The sequence below is a fragment of the Vulpes vulpes genome, chromosome 7, assembly GCF_048418805.1.
Source record: "Vulpes vulpes isolate BD-2025 chromosome 7, VulVul3, whole genome shotgun sequence".
In the NCBI taxonomy this organism is placed as follows: Eukaryota; Metazoa; Chordata; class Mammalia; order Carnivora; family Canidae; genus Vulpes; species Vulpes vulpes.
In genome coordinates this window covers 49,258,205-49,278,572 of record NC_132786.1, presented here as the reverse complement: position 1 = coordinate 49,278,572, position 20,368 = coordinate 49,258,205, and the positions used below count along the sequence as shown (strand labels likewise).

The window sequence follows — 20,368 nt, the reverse complement described above, 5'->3', positions numbered from 1 at the left end:
GGAACTAAGGAACAAGGAGACTCAGGAAGGATGCGTTTGAGCAATGGAAAAGGTGAATTGGTGGTTTGTATGCCTTGCCAACTCAAGTGCCCACTCTGGGCTGGGAATGTACCCAGAATGTGCAGATAAGACCAGGCATTAGATAACAGGGAATAGTGGGACCATGGTGGGGTGGAGAAGGTATGTTCCTCCTGACAGAAGCCAAATTAAAAATGAAATGAACTCAGGAGCAAGCAAACAAAACATATACACTATACTTGTAAGTCCTCTGTGGTACTCAGATGGAGAATATGATTTTGAATCATGGGAAGGTGTCATATTTTAAGAACGGTGCCAGAAGATGGGGTTCAAGAGTCAGGTTATATCAGAAAAGAGACACAGTGGAAGTTGCTGGTTGAGCTGTGGATCTGGAGTTAAACTGGGGCAGATCCTGTAACCTCAGCTTCCTCACCTGTAAAATGTGGATATTAACTAAACCCTTCTCCTAAAACTAGTGAAAATTAGGTGTGGAAATGTAAGTATGCAGTACAGTATCTGGTGTGTTTTCATAGCTCTCAATAAATGAGTCATTTTTAAGAAATTGAAATGCTTGGAAGCCACAGGAATGCTTTGCACAAAGCAAAGAGCAGGGTAAATAAACAAAAAATATGAAAGTTGTCATATAGAAAAGGGAGAGAATATCATCTCTTTTGCTCTGTGGGAAGAATATACAGAAGTTAAGGCAGATTATGACTTAATATTATAAGTACTTTCTCATAATTAGACTTGAGAATGGCTTGAGCCCTTGTCCATACCTAAGTGTATTCAAGAAGAGGCTCATGTTCATCGGGTTGGAGGTGCTGTGGAGGAGATCCTTGGTGATTTCTAAATTCTTATCGGACTCCAAAACATGCCTTACTGTTCAATCATTCAAAAACTTCACATGACATATGTTAGACATATGAAGAAATTGCCAACGACCTGATCAACTAATAGCTTAGCAGACCAATAAAGAAGTTGTGGGAAACTGGTTGGCTGGCCTGATGGCATATATGAGTGAGCTGGGCTGGTACTTACGGGATTGGTCTAGAAAACCTACTCTATATTCTACACCTTTCCTATCATTCCATGCTGCTGACATTTGTTCATGACTCTGCCTTCCTTAATTTATATATCTTGATCCCATGGAGCAAAAGATATGACTTTTCTCCTTTTTCTACGTGACAGTCAGACTAATTTTCCTCTGAGTCTGCACCATATGGGCAGCAACAGCTGTGAAAGTAAGGCTTTGGCAAATGATTGATTATGTTATTTCATAATAGAAGGGTCCAGTTTATCTTCCTGAAGCAAAGGACACAGCATTCACAAATGCCAGGGAAAATATTTAGGGTGTAGCTTTTGCTGTCTTTTCAAAGCTTCTGGCTTAGACCTTCACTTATCTGACATTGAAGAACAATGTGACATTTTTAGCAACAGGATATCTGTTCCCACAGTAACAGAAGGGTAACACATCTCATTTTGTATTCTCTCTATTTGTAACTTTGTAAGAAGATGAAAACATATGAAGTTTATAAAGCAATATGTTAAGTTATCAAATATGGAGGGGATCAAAATACCTGAAAGTAGGTTGCTGTTTTCTTCTTAAACCAATAGTCAGACTTTAATGAAAACAACAACAAAAAAATGTAAATGAAACTTGTACAACACCGAAGTTTCCTTTTCCTTCTTAGTATAGAGAGTTTTTGTTTCGTGGGTCTGCTAATTTCTTGGGAGGCTAATTCTTTATTATAGAACCTATATTGAGCTGATTCATAGAGTGTAGCTTACAGCTCTTGGCATTTAATGAGAGTTCTTGCCAGAATGTGGAATGTAAGTATTTAAAACGAAAAGGTCACCATCGTAAGAGGCCATTACATGGAAAATGAGACTTAAAAATGATGTATATTAGCATAGGCAAGATATGGAAGCAACATGGATCAGCAGATGAATGGATAAAGAAAATGTGGTGTATGCATACAGTGGAATGTTATCCAGTGTTAAGAAAGAAAGAAATCTTGTCACATGAGACATAGATGAACCTTGGGGACATTAGGCTTGGTGAAATAAGCCAGTCACAGAAGGACAAATATTGCATGATTCCACTCACATAAGGTATCTAAGATAGTCAAACTTAGAGAAGCAGGGAGTAGAGTGCTGGTTGCCAGGGGCAGTGGTGTGGCTGGGAATATGGGTTGCTGTTCAACAGGTAAAAAGTTTCATTCATGCCAGATGAACCAGATGAGTAAGTTCTGGAGATCTGCTTTGGGGCTATAGTTAACGATACGGTATTGCACACTTTAAAATTTGTTAAAAGGGTAGATCTCATGTTAAATACTCTTGCTACCAAAAAAAAAAAAAAGATAAAAATTGCAACAATGTTATGCCACTTTTTGATAAAGTGCTATGAGAGACAACACACTGTCACTTTGGAACAGAGTGCAGGGCAGATGACATAAACTTTAATCCACTCATAAAAAATGCATTTTTGAAAACAATGTATTTCTTTTTCCCAATCAGATGCAGAGTTTGAAAAAGGGATATTATTTTATTTATTTATTTTTAAAGATATTACTTCTTATTTTAGAGAGAATATGTGTGTGTGTGTGTGTGTGTGTGTGTGTGTGCGGGGGGGTAGTGGGTAAGAGTGGGGAGCAGAGGTAGAGGGAGAGAGAGAATTTCAAGGAGATTCCTTGAGATCTCGGGCTCAATCTCATGAACCTGAGCTGAAACCAACAGTAGGATGTTAAAAACCAACTAAGCCACCCAGGTACCCCAGAAAGGATATTATTAAAAAAAAAACCAAGAACTACTACATGTTGAGGGATTACTATGTAGCAGGCACTATGCCAAACTCCTTATACACAGTATCTTACTCAAACCTCACTGCAGTGCTATGAGAGGAATGCTTCTATTATCCCCATTTTACAGATAAAGGACTGAGACTCAGGGTCGGGGAATCACCGGATGAAAGGGTTTACAATAATCACACCTTGAAAGGATGTCTCTCTAATTGCTCTTCTAGTGTCTCTTAAGCCCACTCCAAGAAAGTCTCTGTAGCCACTACTAAGTCAAGGGTAAGTAAGCAGGACTCAGCGTACACTTGCCCTATCAGCAGTATTTGCTCGATTAAACATCCCTTCTCCATATAATTTCCTCACTAGGCTTTTAGGATACCACGTGTTCCTGGATTTCCTTCTCCCTTAGGGAATGCTCCTTTTTATCTTCTTTCCTGGTATCTCCTCTTACTATGGGGATGCTCTTAGACTTAGTCCTTGGGCCTCCTGTTTTCTCTGTACTCATGCTCTGGTGATCTCATTCAGTCTCTTGCCTACAAAAACCATCTGTATGCCGATGGCTTATATCTCCAACCTAGACCTTTCACCTAAATGCCAGACTCCTATATTGGACTTCATACTTGGCCCCTCCATGTGGCTATCTAATAGACATCTCAAACTTACCATGTCCCAAAGGGAACCTCCAATCTTTCTTCAAACCATTCTACCCACAATGATCTAGTTTCTATGGACAAAGGATGGCAAACGGCATCCTTTGCATCCTTTGCGAAAACCCAAACCCTTAGGGTCAACCTCAACTCTTTTCTTTCATGTCCCATATGCAGCCAGTTAGGAAGTCCTCTTTTCTCTGTTTTCAAAATACATCCAGACTCTGATTTCTCACCACCTCCGCTGCTTCCACCCTGCTTCAAGGCAACTTCATTCCTCACTTAAATGGTTGCAAAAGCCACCTGACTGGCTTACGCATTCTCCCTCTTGCCCTACTGTAGTTCTCAATTAAGCTGCCAGAATGATTCAATTAGATGAGGGGTCAAATAAACATTGTGGGCTAAAAATCTTTCAATGACTCTCATTTTTATTGAGAATAAAAGTTGAAATACTGCAATGGCTTGCAGGGATTTCTGTCATTTGGTCTCTGTTACCTCTGACTTCACCTCTGCTTAATCTATGACTCATTTTCTTCCTCTTCTTTCCACTGGATTCCTTGCGGGTCCTTGAGCAGCCCCAGCATACTTCAGCTTTAAAACCTTAGCACCAGATGAGCTCTCTCACAGGACTGAGCTTCCCCTTCAAAGCCATTTTGTCTTCTCAATGAGGATTCTTTGACTACCCTAAATAACATGAACTCTGCTCCCCAGATCCCTGCTTAGCATTGCTTAGTTATTTATATAATCTCCCTCTGATGTATGTAATCTACTTATTTCAGTTTTTATTAATATTTCCCCCCTCCCTGGAAAGATTTTAATTATCAATGGCTTCAAATACAGCTCTGTGACTAGGACAGACTTGACACATAGTAGATGCCCAATAAATAATTGTTGAATGAAAAAAAAGTATGAGGATCTCAAATCTTAATTTGTAGATCATGCTGATCCTCTGGGGATTATGTGATAAAACCAACTATTCTGGTCAGTATGGATAGGGACAAAACCTATGGAAAAAGAAAGTTATCAAACTTAAATTTCAAGCATAATAAAACCATTTAGAAGAACCAAACTATGTTAGATGAGTAAATAGAGTTGTTAATGTGGTGGTGTTTGCTATGACTTCTATCCTGCTTGGTGGAGGCGCATGTTCTGGGACACAACTAATTTTGCTCTCTGACACAGGCAGATTCCTGTTTGCAGATCCCTGATTTTGCTTCCCACCTCATGGGATTGTGGAAGTTATTAATAAATATAAATAAGTTGTAACAGTGCCTGCATATAATAAACTCTTAGTATTTGCTAGTTGCTATTCTTGTTATCTTGTTTATCATATTTCCTAGGGGCTTTCAAAAGATATTATCTTAACTCAAAGAAATTTCTCTAACAAATTAATTTTGCCTATCATAATTAGCTGATGGAGATATTTTAGAGAGATATGAAAATACCCATTTGTTTTTTAATCATCTAAGCTTAAGGTTTCTGCATTACAGATGGGGAAGGGATGGATTTGAACTGAAATCTGTTTATCCTTAAAGTATATGCTCTTGAAATTACACTGTTTTTGCAGAAACCAAGAAGAGAAACACACTTCACTTCTAAATGATGAAAAAACGTCAGCAGAATGACACTATGAGGGCATTTTGCAGGTAGGAAAATAAACATTTACTTTCTAACAGTCTGAGTATTAAAGATCAATGAATATGCTTTCTGAAATAAATCTCAAGAGGCAGAAATCGATCAAGATTCGGTGAAAATTAATATTGAGCTACAAAGGAATAAATGCTGGTTGAATTAAGATACATGTTTCCTGCCAAAGTGAATTATAATTGCTAATTATTTTGAGACTTTATACATATAAATAAAGTAAATCTAGGTACTCAAAGGTCTGGCATAAAAAATATTTCTGTAAAACTTAAAAGTACTTTGAGCACTGAAGTGGTTTGCAAAGTCTTAAGCAATAATCAATCCATCACTGACTTCTAATAAATTCTTAGAAGGAATAAATTTTATAACATGGTTTCTGTATAAAAGATCTGTGTGTATACATATATACATATATATGTGTGTGTGTATACATATACACATATAAATGCACATTTATATATATATTACTATTTCTTGATTAAAAGGTACTTAGAAATTTCTTGATGAATTTAGTAGGATTTTAAATAGGAAGATGAGGAAGATGGTTTCTTTCTCCTTTCCCTTCCTGCTGGGAGACTATAACAAAGCATTAGGTTATAGAAGAAGCCCAAACCAAAGGAGTTAGGGTCTCTACTGAACACCTGTAACAAGAGATTGGAAAGTGTAATGTACCACCCGGCAGTCTGAGGACTGAGAGGCCGCAGCAACTGCAGATTTTTGTCTCTCTTGCTGAAGAGGTATCTTTGTAGTCTCTGGAGAAAGCTCAGGTAGCTGTTTGTGGCTTTTAGGATCGTGTCCTGAAACGGGAGTTATCTGAATGGAAAGAGATGCTGTGTGTATCTCAGGCACTGGGTTAGGGGGCGGTGAGCAAGGCCTTTTGGGGAATGATGGTACTTCCACAGATTGGGAAAACTGTGGAGTATTAAAGTGGACATTACTTCCTACATCCTGGTTATGGATTAGTTTCAATGTAGAAATCCTTCGAGTCTGAGAATCTTGCATGTAGTCCTCTTGTAGAAATGGGGTGCTGATATCAGCATTTTGTAGGGGACCAGTGCTGGCAGCTGCTGGTAGTGGATTAGTGATTTTTTGTGTATATGATACCATTGTGTTAGATTCTTCAGAATATACAATTGTCTGGTTGGACTCATCATTAGAATACATAGTTCCCTCAAGAGGTTTTCTGTTAGTAAAGTACTTTGTACAGAAGGGAGTTTGTGTGTTAGTTACTAGTTGGTTTAAAATGTCACCCTTTGTGTGATTGGTTATCAAGGAGCTACAAAAGCTCTCTTTTCTGGGTGGTGGAAAGGGTGCCTGGATTGCCAAAAACATCCGGAGAGAGAAATAATGTTGAAGAAAAAACAGAGAGAAAGTCAAAGTTAGTCATTATAGAAACCAGTGTCAACTTTACCCTTAAAGAAAGTAAAGCAACGTCATACCTTCTTCTTATTCTACACATTTTGTTGGCTGATTAAATGATCATTTTTATTCCATTTAGAATGCATTTTAATTTATTATCAATATTGCTCTCTGGGAGAAAATAGTTTTTATAGAGAATACATTACAGAGTTTTTTTTCCATCTATACTCTGGAAAATTACATTAAAAATGAACATGTGTTCTCTTGGCATATTTTTAGACTTTGAGGTATAGGTACTGTATGTTTAGTCACATTGTTTTAATAACAGTTTTCATGTTTGGGGCACAATTTTACCATCTCTAACACAGAGTCATTTTAGTTAATATAATACACAGTTGCATAACTCATGTGTATTGAATAAATACTGTGTTGCTGACCTCATAACTTCAAAATCCAAAGCATCAGCTACCAGCTTTTTAAGAATTAGAAAATATTGTAAACATTATGTTAGAAAGTGATCTACTTTTATGAACTGAATCAGAAAAAATAATTCCATAAATCCTGTTTTGAGTTTAAAACTTGTCTTCTATGTTGTAAATAAAGTTTGGCAAAGAATACAAATACAAGAGCAAAACATATTAAAGATAAAACATGTATCTAAATATTTATATGGAACTCAAGAAGAGAATCTACAGCTGTAGTCTAATAGGATGCTTTAAAATAACACAGTAGACAAGAGTGTGCAAGATTACCTGAGTTGGTGATTTTTTTTCTTGTAAATTTGGTCGAACGCTTCTAAAACCTTTTGCTGCAAGAGAGGAATATGTAGCATCTCCGTTCAGTGTCTCTTGATTTCGATCATTGTAAGATCTCCAAGCTTTTATTAAGGGAAAACAAATTGGATACAAAAATATCTACATTCACTTTTAACATATTTTTGGGTAAAATTTATTTTTATTTCCAAAATTGAAGATTTCTTTTTTAGAAATTAAATTTAGTTTAATAGATGTAACTGTATATGCAATTGAAGTTTACTGTGAGGTCAACAATATGACGACTATGGATATGTTAAGAAATACTCACAACAAATGTAATAATTATTCAGAATAGGTTTTCTGTACCTGAGTCTGGTGACTGAGAATCACGCCCTAAAAGAAAAAGAAATGTTGAAATTAATACTAAGGTAAAAGAAATGAACAACCCAGTAAAGACTATTTGGCAAAAAAACCCCACACTCACTTTTTTTTTTTTTTTTGCAAACATTATCTCATTTCTAAAACTCTAAGTAAGTCAAATCTACTAAATGGAAGGGTTGTGCATTTAGTTTTATTTCAATGACAGTATCATTCATTAAGTATAATATGTAATTAAGAACATATAACAAATACTGATTTTTTTCCTTCAATAATATTGCAATCATGCAATTCTATTTTGCTATTGCCTAAGCTGGATATATGAATTTTAAAATATCAAATGTTTTGTTTGATTTTAAAATGGTTTGTAAGCAATGACTGCTTCTCCAAAGCATTAAATTAACACCATATACTTAGCTTTCAGTGCCCTGGTGTTACTAACCATACTCAATTCCTGTGTTAGGTGGCGATCAATTTTTTGTAGTTTGCATTTCATTTTTATACTTTAATAAAGTGTATGTATTTCTACCATATTATGTGATATTTTTCAAATCATTCTCTAAACTTTGAATTTTCCTCTTATTGCCATTTTAAAGTCATTGTGTATTCAAATATGAGAGAGCCCTTATAATATATTCCATTGTCTTGCAGTAAGCTGTGGAAAATGCGTTTCAGTATTAACAAATTGCTTTTGATAATGCAGCTGGAAAGTGAGTGGCTCAATGACATATTTACTGTCGGTTTTATTCAAATTATACATTCAAGAATCTTCTGTAACTTATGCACTCTTGAGGTAATCGTCTTGTATTGCTTGGCTCTTTCATACCACATGGTCAACTTCCTGTAGAATCAGAAAGCCTGAACTTTAGAAATGACCTTAAGGGTCATCCAGCCCGATCTGTCCAATCCTGGACTCTTTCCCCCGGCTCCCCGAGACTGTTATTAAAATGTTGTATTTCAATGCCTAATAGAACATGAATGTTATATGTAAAAGGGACTCTTCATTTTCTTTCTAATGCTTATGGGATATTTTGAAATCTAAACACATGAATTTGGAGTGATAAAAATGAGTTGAGAAATGAGAGTTTGATTTTTAGATAAAATATTTGATATTTTTTCCAAACCAAGGGAAGAAAAAGAAATCTGAATTAGCACAGAGTACATTACTGTATCTCCAGGTCAGGGGAGTTAGAGAAGACTAACAAATCTTCACCCTTTATAATAATTGCTAATTCAGGACAGAATTTATCGCCAATGAATTCAATATCAGAGTAATAAAATAGGTGCCACAAAGTAAAAAATAACTTTCAAGAGTCATAGGCAAAATGCTTGAAATTTTCTATCACTTAATAATGATGAGGATTCCATAAAGACAACAAACAGCGTAGCGATATGGACCAGAACAATCATTAGAATTCTGCTTTGGGGCACCCAGGGAGAGAGACGTAGTGACCACCTGTGTGTCATGGACAGTTTGTGGACAAGGAACAAGTTTGGGAACTTGAGGAAAGCAGCAGTAATAATTATTATTTATATCATAATTAGTTGCCTAATAATAAGGAGTTCATTTAACTTTTAGTCTGATAAAACTGGGATCATAAAGAAGGTTGTGTGGGTATAGGCTGGGGATGGAGATGGTGGGAGCCAGGTGCTTGGTACAAGGGTTGTAGACATGGTGAAGAGGAGGAGGTATAGATAGTGAGCAGATTTGAAGGACACCTGAAATAAACTTCCTCTAACTGATAGTTTGTAGAGAGGTACTTCTGTTTCTTCTCACAGGTGACCACATTGGAGATTATGGAATCTGCAGTGGGATAAATATTAAGTGTGAGACTCAGAGGACAGTCACTCTGGATTCAACCAGGGGTTTATATCTCTCTCTCTCTCTCTGTCCTGGGCCCAGGGATTTCCAAATGAAACTGCTTATTTCCTCTACTACAGGAAATATGAGGTATTCATAACGATGAGCTTTTAAAACTATACTTAAATACAAAAAATAAGGATGAAATCTACTGCATGGTGGACACAGTTGTAGAATTATGAACAAGGGGATGGGAGAAAAGTCACCATGGATTAAAACTTCAGGATGAATCCACATTTTAATGAATCTTATGGTAATGATTAAAGTCTACTCTTTAGTGGGTGGTCTCTTAAGAATAGTTAAGTGTACAACATTTGTTTCTTTAAAAAAGATCCAGTTATAGATACTGAACACATCCAGTCCTGATTTGCTATTTTATTATAATTCTTTGGAGGCATTGAAACATCAACACCATCCCACATGATTACTATTCACTGTAGACTTGCTTTTATTTAATTTCTGCCAAGAAAACTTAGGGAGGGAGGACAGGGTGGTTTGGAACAGGTAACAGAAAGCATCCTGGAACCATGCCAAGTGAAGAGAATATCAGTTAAAAAAAAGGGGGTGCCTGGGTGGCTCAGTCGGCTGAGCATCTGCCTTTGGCATGGGTCCTGATCCTAGGGTTCTGGGATTGAGTCCTGCATTGGGCTCCCTACTCCCAGGAAGCCTGCCTCTTCCTCTGCCTTCCTTTCTGTCTTCTTTCATGAATAAATAAATAAAATCTTTTAAAAAATAAGGCCTGGCATGTAAATGATTTGGCAGATTCATGGCGAAAATGGTTTTGCCCAGCATCTTGAATATGATTCGTGATTATTCACTTGTGAAAAGTCTAGGGATCAGAGCCTTTAATTTCTAGAATTCTTTAGTTGATGGTCATTGCTTCTCTGAAAATTCAAGAACTGAGTAAATGGGGCAGATTTATCATTCTCTGGCTATTTTTCATGGGAATATAAATAGGGTCTGTGAGAATTAAGAACCATAACCCACTCTTCGCTGGTACAATGAACATTCCTCATGTCCAGGCAGAAGGTGGTGGACACCTGTCACAGAAGTTGGTAAGGCATTTGTGGCTCACTTTGGGGATTGGGCTGGATGCCCTGAAAGGTCCTTTCTGATTTTATGATTCCAACATAATGATTTTTAGGTAGCCGTGTTTGTGGTACCTGTTTCATCATAATTTTTACCCTGAGGTTTTATTTAAATTCCTCATAACTGGTATGCAATGTTAAACATTATAAACTACACTTTTGTTGAAAACTATGATTTTAATTCTTAGAGCTTCTTTCTTTAGAGAGCTCAAATGCTTTGCAAGAACTAATTAAACATATTAATTCAAGTAGACTAATTGAATGCCTACTGTGTTTCTAAGTATTGTGATAAGCCTTTTTTATTTATTTTCTTCATTTACTCTTATTTAATTAGGACAAATCCTTGTGAGTTTAGGAAATGATTAAGTTCTCAGAGATGTAGGAAAATGAAACACAAATTCTTTTTTTCAAAGATTATTTTTTAAAGATTTTATTTATTTATTCGTGAGAAACACAGAGACAGAGGCAGAGACACAGGCGGAGGGAGAAGCATGCTCCCCATGGGGAGCCTGATGCTAGACTTGATTCCAGGACCCTGTGATCACGACCTGAGCTGAAGGCAGATGTTCAACCACTGAGCCACTGAAGCATTCTGCCCTACTCTCCACACCCCGCCACCTTTTTTTTTTTTTTTAAAGAAAGGAAACTGGAGATGCAAACAGATGAAATTTCCTAAAGGTATGAATAAAACACACATGTGTTGGCTAGACCCAGTCTCTTAGCACAGAGGACCTGTCACCATAGCATACCACCGTATCAGGGTTGTCTTAGACTGCCAAGCATTTTGGTAAAATAAAATAGTCAACATAGTCATCACTGTGGTTCTAGCTTTGGTTGAAAACATCAGTGTGTGCTCTGAATTATCCATTGGGATTTTACTTTTAAAGGTAAACAAAGACACACTGATTTAAGGGATAAAGAGCTGATGAGTAGTAGCTCAAACTGACTCTATGACCTAGGGGGGATGGAGGGAAGCTTGGAATCCTTTGTGGAGGTAGTCTTTTACATAAAGGTTGTTTTATTTTAATAATATCAAATGTAGTAAATATTTACTAATCTCCTTTTGACTCACAAAGAGACACTGTGTCAAATAAGTTTTTATGAAGGCTACCATATAATGTAAGAGGCCTAAAGAGAGGCTGAGTTCTTTCTTCAAAATGTAAATAAATCTTCATTGAAAAATGGTTCATATCTTATGTGTCTAATGAATACTAAAGAGATCCATTTGTAATGTAACCACAAAGTTCAGGGGACTTCATTCTCTAGAAACCTTACTCCTAATGACATGACAGTTTAAATGGTCCAGAACTATTACATACTTTTATTACTGAAGATTATTTCATATTCCTAAAGTATTAAATCTTTTCTATTATTTTGATTCTGAAGCATTAACATTTTTCTGCTAAGTTGAGTGATATGAAACTGATATTCTAGTTCTGACCTTCCAGAATGGCAATCTTTATTTCAATCCACTATAAGTTCCTTCATGGTTACTTCTGTAAATCATAACAACTTGGCATTGTTGAAGTAATGCCACATTCCCTAGGTGGCCCCCTCAGATGGTCCACATCTGAAGAGCTTGGGACAGAATTTTACTTTGTTGAAATGTTAATGATATTTGTGGTTAGGCATCCCAATTACCTGCTGGTCCTGATCAATTTATTTGTTTGTTTTCTAATTTCCCTTCATTCCCATTTCCCTCAGGTATTCAATATAAGCACATTTGGGTTTTTCTAACATTTTTCCATGCTCATACACACATAAACAAATGTGTACAAATACATATATAGATATTTTTCTTAACCAAAATGAGATTGTACTATATACATTGCAATGCAATTTGTGTTTTTAAAAATGTAATATATTATGGAGCCACCTGGACTGGTATTTAAACTTGTACATGGAAATCCATTTGTAAACTGGAGGTGGTGCTGGCTAAGAGTGAGAATTCTACACATAAAAGCGTGTTTTTTTTCTTCAACATGGCTGGGTAGTTTGGCTTTAGCCAAGGACATTCCCAGTTATTAATTAACTACTAAATGTATGTGTGTAAAAGACACTGATATGCACAGTGTGAATTAAAATGATTCAAACACTCCATCTCTCTCCAACTTCTCCCAAACCCACAAATATTATAAAAAAAAAAACAAGGAACCCCAACTCAGCAACCCATAATCAAACCAACTAACCAGTCAGCCGACCAACCAACTAGTCACAGGAAGGTATGGGCATTTCTCAGGGCCTCCAGACATGGGGGTTGCTGGGTTCACTTTGATCCTCTATAGCAGTAGCCCCTTGTACAGATTGTACCCACAGGTCTAGGTCATAAAGAGACACACCTCAGTAGGTGCCGAAATATCACACTCTCAATTAGCTTTCTATAGATATATGTATCTGTGGGTACGTGGTAATCTTACCTGGACCAAGACATTTAAGAATATATATTAGAAGGGCCTTTGCTGATTGGATTAAAGGAAGTTTTAAGATCTTTATCAAAACTAATATTCTTTCATATTGTTTCCAACCTTTGGTGAAGAAGTGAATTAATCATAATCCACTTACCTGCAAATCCCTGCCCCTCTGTGTTCCCACTCCCCAACAGTTTTTAGATTAAAAAAAACTAAAGCACCTGTGAGTTATCTTAACTAAACATTACATTACTTTAGTTCATGAGAAAAAAAAAAGCTTAGTTATTAACACTTGCAGTTGTTACTCAACACATTTTTGGCAGGTGACGGTTGTTTTTAATTAGATTTTTAAAACTTTTTTTTTTTTTTTTACAAGCTATCAGTTTCCTTTGGCTTTTTATTTTTAGAACAAAAACAGTCAGAAGGGATAGGAGCTATTCTTGAGACAAGAAAAATAAGAACTAGTAGGGCTTTAGGAAGGTATTTACAGCTACTTTCATCCAAACGAGGTAATTCTGGAAAGAGAGAAAGGTCAGATAAAGCCATTCGATTGTGACATTCTGTGAGTTAGCGATATTATACCTGCAGCCAATAGGTTTGGAGAACTTTGAACTCTCTTCACAGATGTTAATGTAACAGACATGGCAGCACGTTTGCGAGCACACCCACCGCTATCTGAAAGCAAAAAAATGATATAGCAGAGGCCACAGCAAAGGAGAAAGCACATGCACTATCATGCATTTTAAGTGGAATGTGCCAGACATCCATGAGGAAGATGAACAGTCAGGATTAGTAACCATGGAATACATTGGAAAATTTCACACCCACCCCAAACTAAAACAGACAAAACAAAAGAAAAAAAACCAGGGGTCTGTCTTAGAAACAGATGCCATTGCTTTAGTAAAAACACAGATTTTATACTTAATATTTTATGGGTTTCCTTTAAAGAAAACAGCAACATACAACTCAGCTTTGTTTATGCCATTTAAGTCCAATTACTGTTAAATTTATAAGCAGTGTGAAGAGTGCTTAGGGTCAGGGACAACTGATCTTTCAGTATTGGGAGCAATGGTATACCATATTTTGTATTTATCATTTAGGTTTTACTGTATTTTAGCTATTTATGATTCCTAAAGGTAGCTGGAATCATTTCTTGAAGTAAAAGTTATTAACTGATACAAGCATGGTATGATAAATAGCATTCATAAAGAAACAGATGTCATTACAGAAATTCTCTGTCCTTTCATAGTTCTTATTGTTATGGAAATAATTAGCCTATTTGGAATCAAAGGCAACATTGATATATACAGTATTGAAATGACCAATATTTAAAAGATTAAATTGTTTTTATACTTTTGAACAATAGGTTGATGAGGATCCATATACTTACACTTTATGGACATTGCAATGTGAAATAAAGTACGCGAAAATGCATCAGTTATTTTAATGGGATATGAGAAGTTTAGAGTAGCAAGACTTCTAAAATTGGAAGGTTCATGTTCTATTTACGAACAGATTCCAATTTCGTTCCTACATTCCTTTGTATATGGAATGTGCAATAAATAGTTTTGCTCATTCTCCTGGAATGAAAACAACTGAAATTGGAATCTTTTTGAAAGTTATAACTAGGAAAACAAATAATATAACCACCAATATGATAATATAATCATTATATATTGCCACATGCTATTCTCATTGTTCCCCCTTTTTCTTTATTTCTTAAAGAAAAGTATCCAGTTTGTTTACTGGAAGTAGGGGATTTAAGAGTGCTTGGAGCAATGACTTAATTATTGGTAAAATCACAAGCAGTAAGGTCAATAGAACTTAAAATTGGTAGAATGATTCTCATATCAAAATATAATTTCTTAAATACATGTTTAAAATTTCCTAATGCAGACAATAACTAATACAGAAAAATGATTTGAAGCAACATATGTGAAGTCAAATATCAAAGATCAAACAGAGAAAGACAAATGGTAGAAACATACAATACTAAAGATATCTTTCAAAGAAACACCAATAGGATTTTAGCAAATTGAAAAAAAAAAAAGCTACAAGGAAGGAGTGTTTCAGATAAAATGGAGGTAATGTCAGGGAATACATGGTGTATGTATAGCAGCTATCAATGGTCTAAAAGGACCACGTAGTCAAGGATGTTGAAAGTGGAAACGGACCTCTAAGAAATTTTATTTTCTAGTTCTTGGAACTCTGAACATCTGAAAACTAGCAGGAATGACAAAGAAAAATTTCACAATGAGGTGGTTCAGAGTTACTGGTTACTGGTTAAATCCATCATTCCAAAACGTGTGCCAAAACACCTCAGGCCCCATCAGAAAGTTCACAGGGCTTGGGGAAGACTTCTTCTGTTCTTGAGGAGAACACAGTGATGCCTCTCAGATGCTGCATGAACCACTAGCCTGAGTTAGTTCCCATTTTCAGCATAATCGTTTGTGCTGTTTTCCTTTAAATGTATCATATCTTTGAAAAGCTGGGTTTTGGTGATCACAGGGGCAAAGAGCAAGTCCCCTCTGAAAATAATTTTGGACCAGTAAAAGAGAGTGGCGATGTATGCTCTAATTCCATGGTCTGAGAAGTTTTGTGTATCTCCAACAGACACACCATCCTGTTAGTAAGTAACTGTGGTTATAAAGAATAAATTAAAATGATTGGCTTTTTTATTACAGTGTATTATTTTTTTAAATTGCTTCTCAGTTGGTAGAACATAAGTACTTATTAAGTTGTCTGCACCTACCACTTAATAAATAGAACTGTTAGGTATTTCTTTTGCCTTGAGAGTATGCCTAAAAATTACTAAGATAGCTTGGCACAGCAAAACAAGAAAGGGTAGGAACCTCTGTGTCAAACAATTTTTGTATTCTAAGCAGTTCTAAGATCTACATAAAATGAATAGAGCATCAGTTTTTTATTAACAGTTTAATAAGGAGCTCACTTCGAAAAGTTGAAACATTTGTGAAATTGCTAAGAACAGAAAAATCTCTTAGATTCTCTACTTGTGTGTTGATACTTTCTGCTATTCCTTAAAGATATTTTCTTAAGATCTCAAAATGAGGATACTCTCTTGCACACTTTAGGTCATGCAAAAGAATCTTGATTCCACTCTCACCTTCAAGGTGACATACTCTTGCACAGACCTGCAGGACTCCTGGGAGCTGCTTCTAATTTCTGGGAAGCACTCATGGGTAAATCACACATTATGAATTATTTAATGTCTTTCTCTCTTCCCTTTCTGAAATAGCTAAGATTTTCCTTAGAAGATAATGGTTCCCGAGTCCAAAGAGTGGAAATACTGAATGTTTTATAACTTCTATACATTGTTTACATACTTCTGTATGAAGTATGGCTCTTTTATACAACCTTTTGTTGTATTTGGCTCTTTTATAACATATTTGACCAATAATGGAAAACTAATTTAAAAGAATCTTTTTTCAAAAACTTGACTGATGCATGGACATTGAAAGTAGTACTGTATCTCTTTAATGATTGATAGGTAAATGATGAAGACCAGTTTTATGTACAGATATTTAGGAACTAATCTCTCCTTCATTTTGTAGATATAGCAACAATGCTTTTTTTCAACTTTCTATAGCAAGATTTATATCTATCATCTATCTATCTATCTATCTATCTATCTATCTATCTATCTATCTTTTTTAAAGTGGTGTGGTTTTATAGCAAAATTATAGTATTGCTTGGAATTTTAAACAAAGAACTCCAGTCAATTCTAATCAACTTTGTATGCATATGTTTAATATATTTTATATGCACATATGTGTGTAAATTTACCCAGATAAGTAAAATAAATGCAAATTAGCATTCCATATAGAACTGAGCTCACTCCTTTTAAATGAGAGCATGCTTTAGAGAGTTACATTCATGTTGCTGGACCATTCACTTGACTCAAGTACCCTGGAGACCTAAGCAAATGTATAAATTTTCTCTTTGTCTACTTTGCTATTAGGGATTGCATCCTATGACTAGGAAGGTTAATTACTGAATGCATTATAATGAATATGGCATATTTAATATAATCACATATTCTATTTGCTTTCTTCAATCCTTTTGCCTAATAGTATTTCTCCTTTCATTTCCCGTGTCTACCTGCCACATCTCCAGTTGTCCAAATGCCTTTACTTGGTCCATTTCTAAGGTTGTCATTTCTCTTGATTTCTAAGCCTCCCTTATTTATTTTGACTATTTTAACTATCCTCATCTTGCCTCTTACTCTCCACATTTATACCTGCATCTTCAGGGGAGCAGCTAACCCATGATTCTCCAAGGTCATCCACCGCAAGTTTTTGCTAAGGTCAGCCACAGAATCATGGACAAAGACATGTCCATGTCTCTATACTTGATCTAGGGATTTGATATTGGTTCTCACCAATGATTGTTAATCCTTCCTTGGGGCATTTTGCTAACAACAAGAGATAGCAAAAAGGCGAACTGCATGATGTGAGAAATTATCTTGGACTACCCTTCCTCCTCTGCCACAGAGTAACTGGCTAAAACAACTTTCAGTGATCACTTGCAGATAGGAAGTGGTATTTTTAGAACACAGGTTACAGAATTTCAGTGAGAAAGTTGTTTAACAGAGTTACCTGATAGTGAATATAACCATGTCGGAGGAGGGAAAGCTGAAAATGGAAGTTAAAATATTTCTACTATGGAAAAAATTTATACGTACCCAGCATGTGTCATAAACCCTGTTACAATTAATCTGCATATAATACAGAGTTTAGAGACCTCAATGTTGTTGAAGCTAGTTAGAGATACCGCTCTCATTCTAAAAATATAATGCTTATGACTTTATGTATATTGTGTCTAGCTTAATTAATCTGATCTCATATGAAGCTTTGGCACTCTGTCTGCTAACATTGTTAACATAAAGTGTTTATAGAAAAGGGAATTTAAAATATTTTCTGCTAGAGCAATTTGCCTATGAAATTAGCCTATTTTAAGTGAGCAATTTCAAGTGTATGCGTCAAGTGACATGCTCCCTTTTCCTAGGGCGTATAGGAGTGAATTTAAAGATACAGTTATAGAAAAGGGGAGTAAAAGTAGATAGCAAAACAGAAAATTCTACCTTTGATAGATGTAAGATTGGAGCATTAAAACAAAGAAATCAAGTAATGAATTTAGATCAATCAGATCAGCAGAGTATTAAACTTAATGATCTGGGGCCAAGATGATTTTTAAAGAGCAAGGCTAAAGAGTTTTAAAACTAACACAGACAGCGTACCTGTATTCATTTTGACCTTGGAGGGTTTGCTATTAAAGTCTTCAGTTTTCCTGTAGAAAAAAAATGATGCATTAATTTGTTCACTGTATGGGGAACAAAATATCCCGAAAGAGTGTTTTTGTTTTGTTTCTGGTGTACCTGTGAGTTAATGTCACATTATCCTTAGTCTTTTTTTTTTTTCCATTATCCTTAGTCTTATTTGAAGTCAGGATTTAATAAGGTGGGCACAATTTCTAATTCTTTTCAAGTTAAACTTGAGTTATTATTAGTTCTTGATCATAAACCAACTTTTTGTCCAATGGTGAACACTAACGGATGAAAATTGAGAGGAATTTTGTTAAGAATTAAATTTCTTTCACATTTGTACTAATAGTTTTTGTTTTCTAAGCCTGGAAGGATCGATTGGTTGTTAAGTGTCTTCTTTTGGAAGGTACCAAAAGACTTTGAAGTCATTACCTTATACCTTCAGTTTTTTATATTATTTAATTTTTTAAATTTGAGATCATGACCTTATACTATTCAATTTATACCTGGGCCAATGTATTGAACATATATTTTGAGCAAAAGGACAAGGAAGAGGAGATGCACCTATTTTTCCTTAAGACAGGAAACAAGTAATTACTACAAAACCCATTTCTGTTTCAGTATTAGATTCTGTAGTTTTTCCCAACAAGTGTTTGATGAATAACAATTGAGATTAATTCATTAGAAATGGTTGGTGGAATGTTGCTTGCTGTAGAAAAAGTTTTAAGATTTTGTGTATTATTTTATGATATGTGAGGTGAGCTTGTTCTTTCCTGGTATATTTGTCTTAGCCCATTTTTAGAGCTTCTTATTTATCCACACATTAAGACCAAAGAAGAAGGACATTCTGTCATAGGAAGCAATTCTTTTAAGAGTGAGAGCCCTAAAAAAAAAAAATAAATAAATAATAATAATAATAATAATAATAAAATAAGAGTGAGAGCCCTGACAGGGATGTTTAACCTCTTTGCTGCCTTTGCTCCTGAGTAGGACCTGTTGTTAGATGGATATGAACTTCTCCAGTCCCACACGGTCAGTTTCCATGTACATTAGCACTCTAACATCCGATTATTTAAAATATTATGCATTGTGGTCAAGTGGGGGTAAGGTTGAAATGAAAAAAAAATCTGTCATGATCTGCCAAGAAAGACTTTTGATACATATATTTTCCTTCAGTCTCTATAAAGAGCACCAAATGAGCTCCCTGACTTTCTTGTCTTTTTTGTCTTTTCCCTCTCCAGAACACACAGAAAAATGTGGCAGCTTGTGGAGGAACTCTACTTAGTAGCCCTAACATGGCCTGTGTTGAAGAAATGCCAGTGAAGTCAGGGGAGAAGCCTGTGGTCAGTGCAGGAGCCTTGAGAAAGCTCCATCAAACATATTTATTTTAATCTCTCGGTAGCAAAACTCTTAATATGTTAACCTTAAATGGATAAAATAAATGGAAAAGAAAAGCCTCAGGGGATGTCTGTGACCAAGTCTGAGGCAACTGCTAAAACAAGAAGGAATAAACAGTCTCCAGAAAATGAGGACTAGAAGAACATTTCCCTAATTCGACTCCTTTTCACTAGTTTTCAGAACACATTTTGTTTAAAACCATCCTAAGTTTTAAAACTGACTGACAAAGGTCAGGTTTGCCTTGGAACAATACTGATCGTGAAAGAAAACATCAAACAGAAGGAAGGTTAACTCTCCGTAATACAGAAGCTGCCAATACAAAATCATAATGTTTTTTCTACCAAGCTAGAGGATGAATTGTCAACACTTGTTGTTTGAATTCAAATGCAGATATTTACAAAACATCTGCCACTCAAGAACAAAATAGGATTAACAGGAACAAAGAAAGGCGCCACAGATCTTTGAGCTTTTCATCTTTAAAGTGATGTATCCTGTTACTTATAAATGTAATTTGGGTGGTTTTTAAGCTTCTCATTGTTTTAGATGTCAAAATGTGAAATGACTAACTTCCTAATCAGGCAAGACATTTTCCAAGTTGTTAAAAGAAGAGCCTTGGTGATTGAGCTTTCCAGAAGAACCTGAAACTGAAAGGCTTCTTGGATGACTAATAAAAAAGCATGATTCTATTTCCATTATTTGTACAAAAGCCATTAGCAAATCCACAACTGAGAACTCT

At 35.6% G+C, this 20,368-nt stretch overlaps 1 protein-coding gene across 47 annotated transcripts in view; it reads right to left on the bottom strand.

Annotated features, from left to right (window-relative positions):
- The window catches only part of SORBS2 (sorbin and SH3 domain containing 2), a 344,412-nt gene that overhangs the window by 79,655 nt on the left and 244,389 nt on the right, over nucleotides 1-20,368 (bottom strand). For 11 of the 47 annotated variants that reach the window (XM_072763717.1, XM_072763719.1, XM_072763748.1 and 8 more), the window contains exons 3-6: nucleotides 18,211-18,260; nucleotides 13,536-13,628; nucleotides 7,585-7,611; nucleotides 7,216-7,340 (exon numbers count right to left, since the gene is read on the bottom strand). In XM_072763717.1, the coding sequence (XP_072619818.1) occupies nucleotides 7,216-7,340; nucleotides 7,585-7,611; nucleotides 13,536-13,628; nucleotides 18,211-18,220 (255 nt within the window). In that variant the 5' untranslated portion in view covers nucleotides 18,221-18,260. The remainder of the gene's footprint in view (nucleotides 1-7,215; nucleotides 7,341-7,584; nucleotides 7,612-13,535; nucleotides 13,629-18,210; nucleotides 18,261-20,368) is intronic. The other 36 variants (XM_072763721.1, XM_072763754.1, XM_072763727.1 and 33 more) reach the window with 7 other exon arrangements.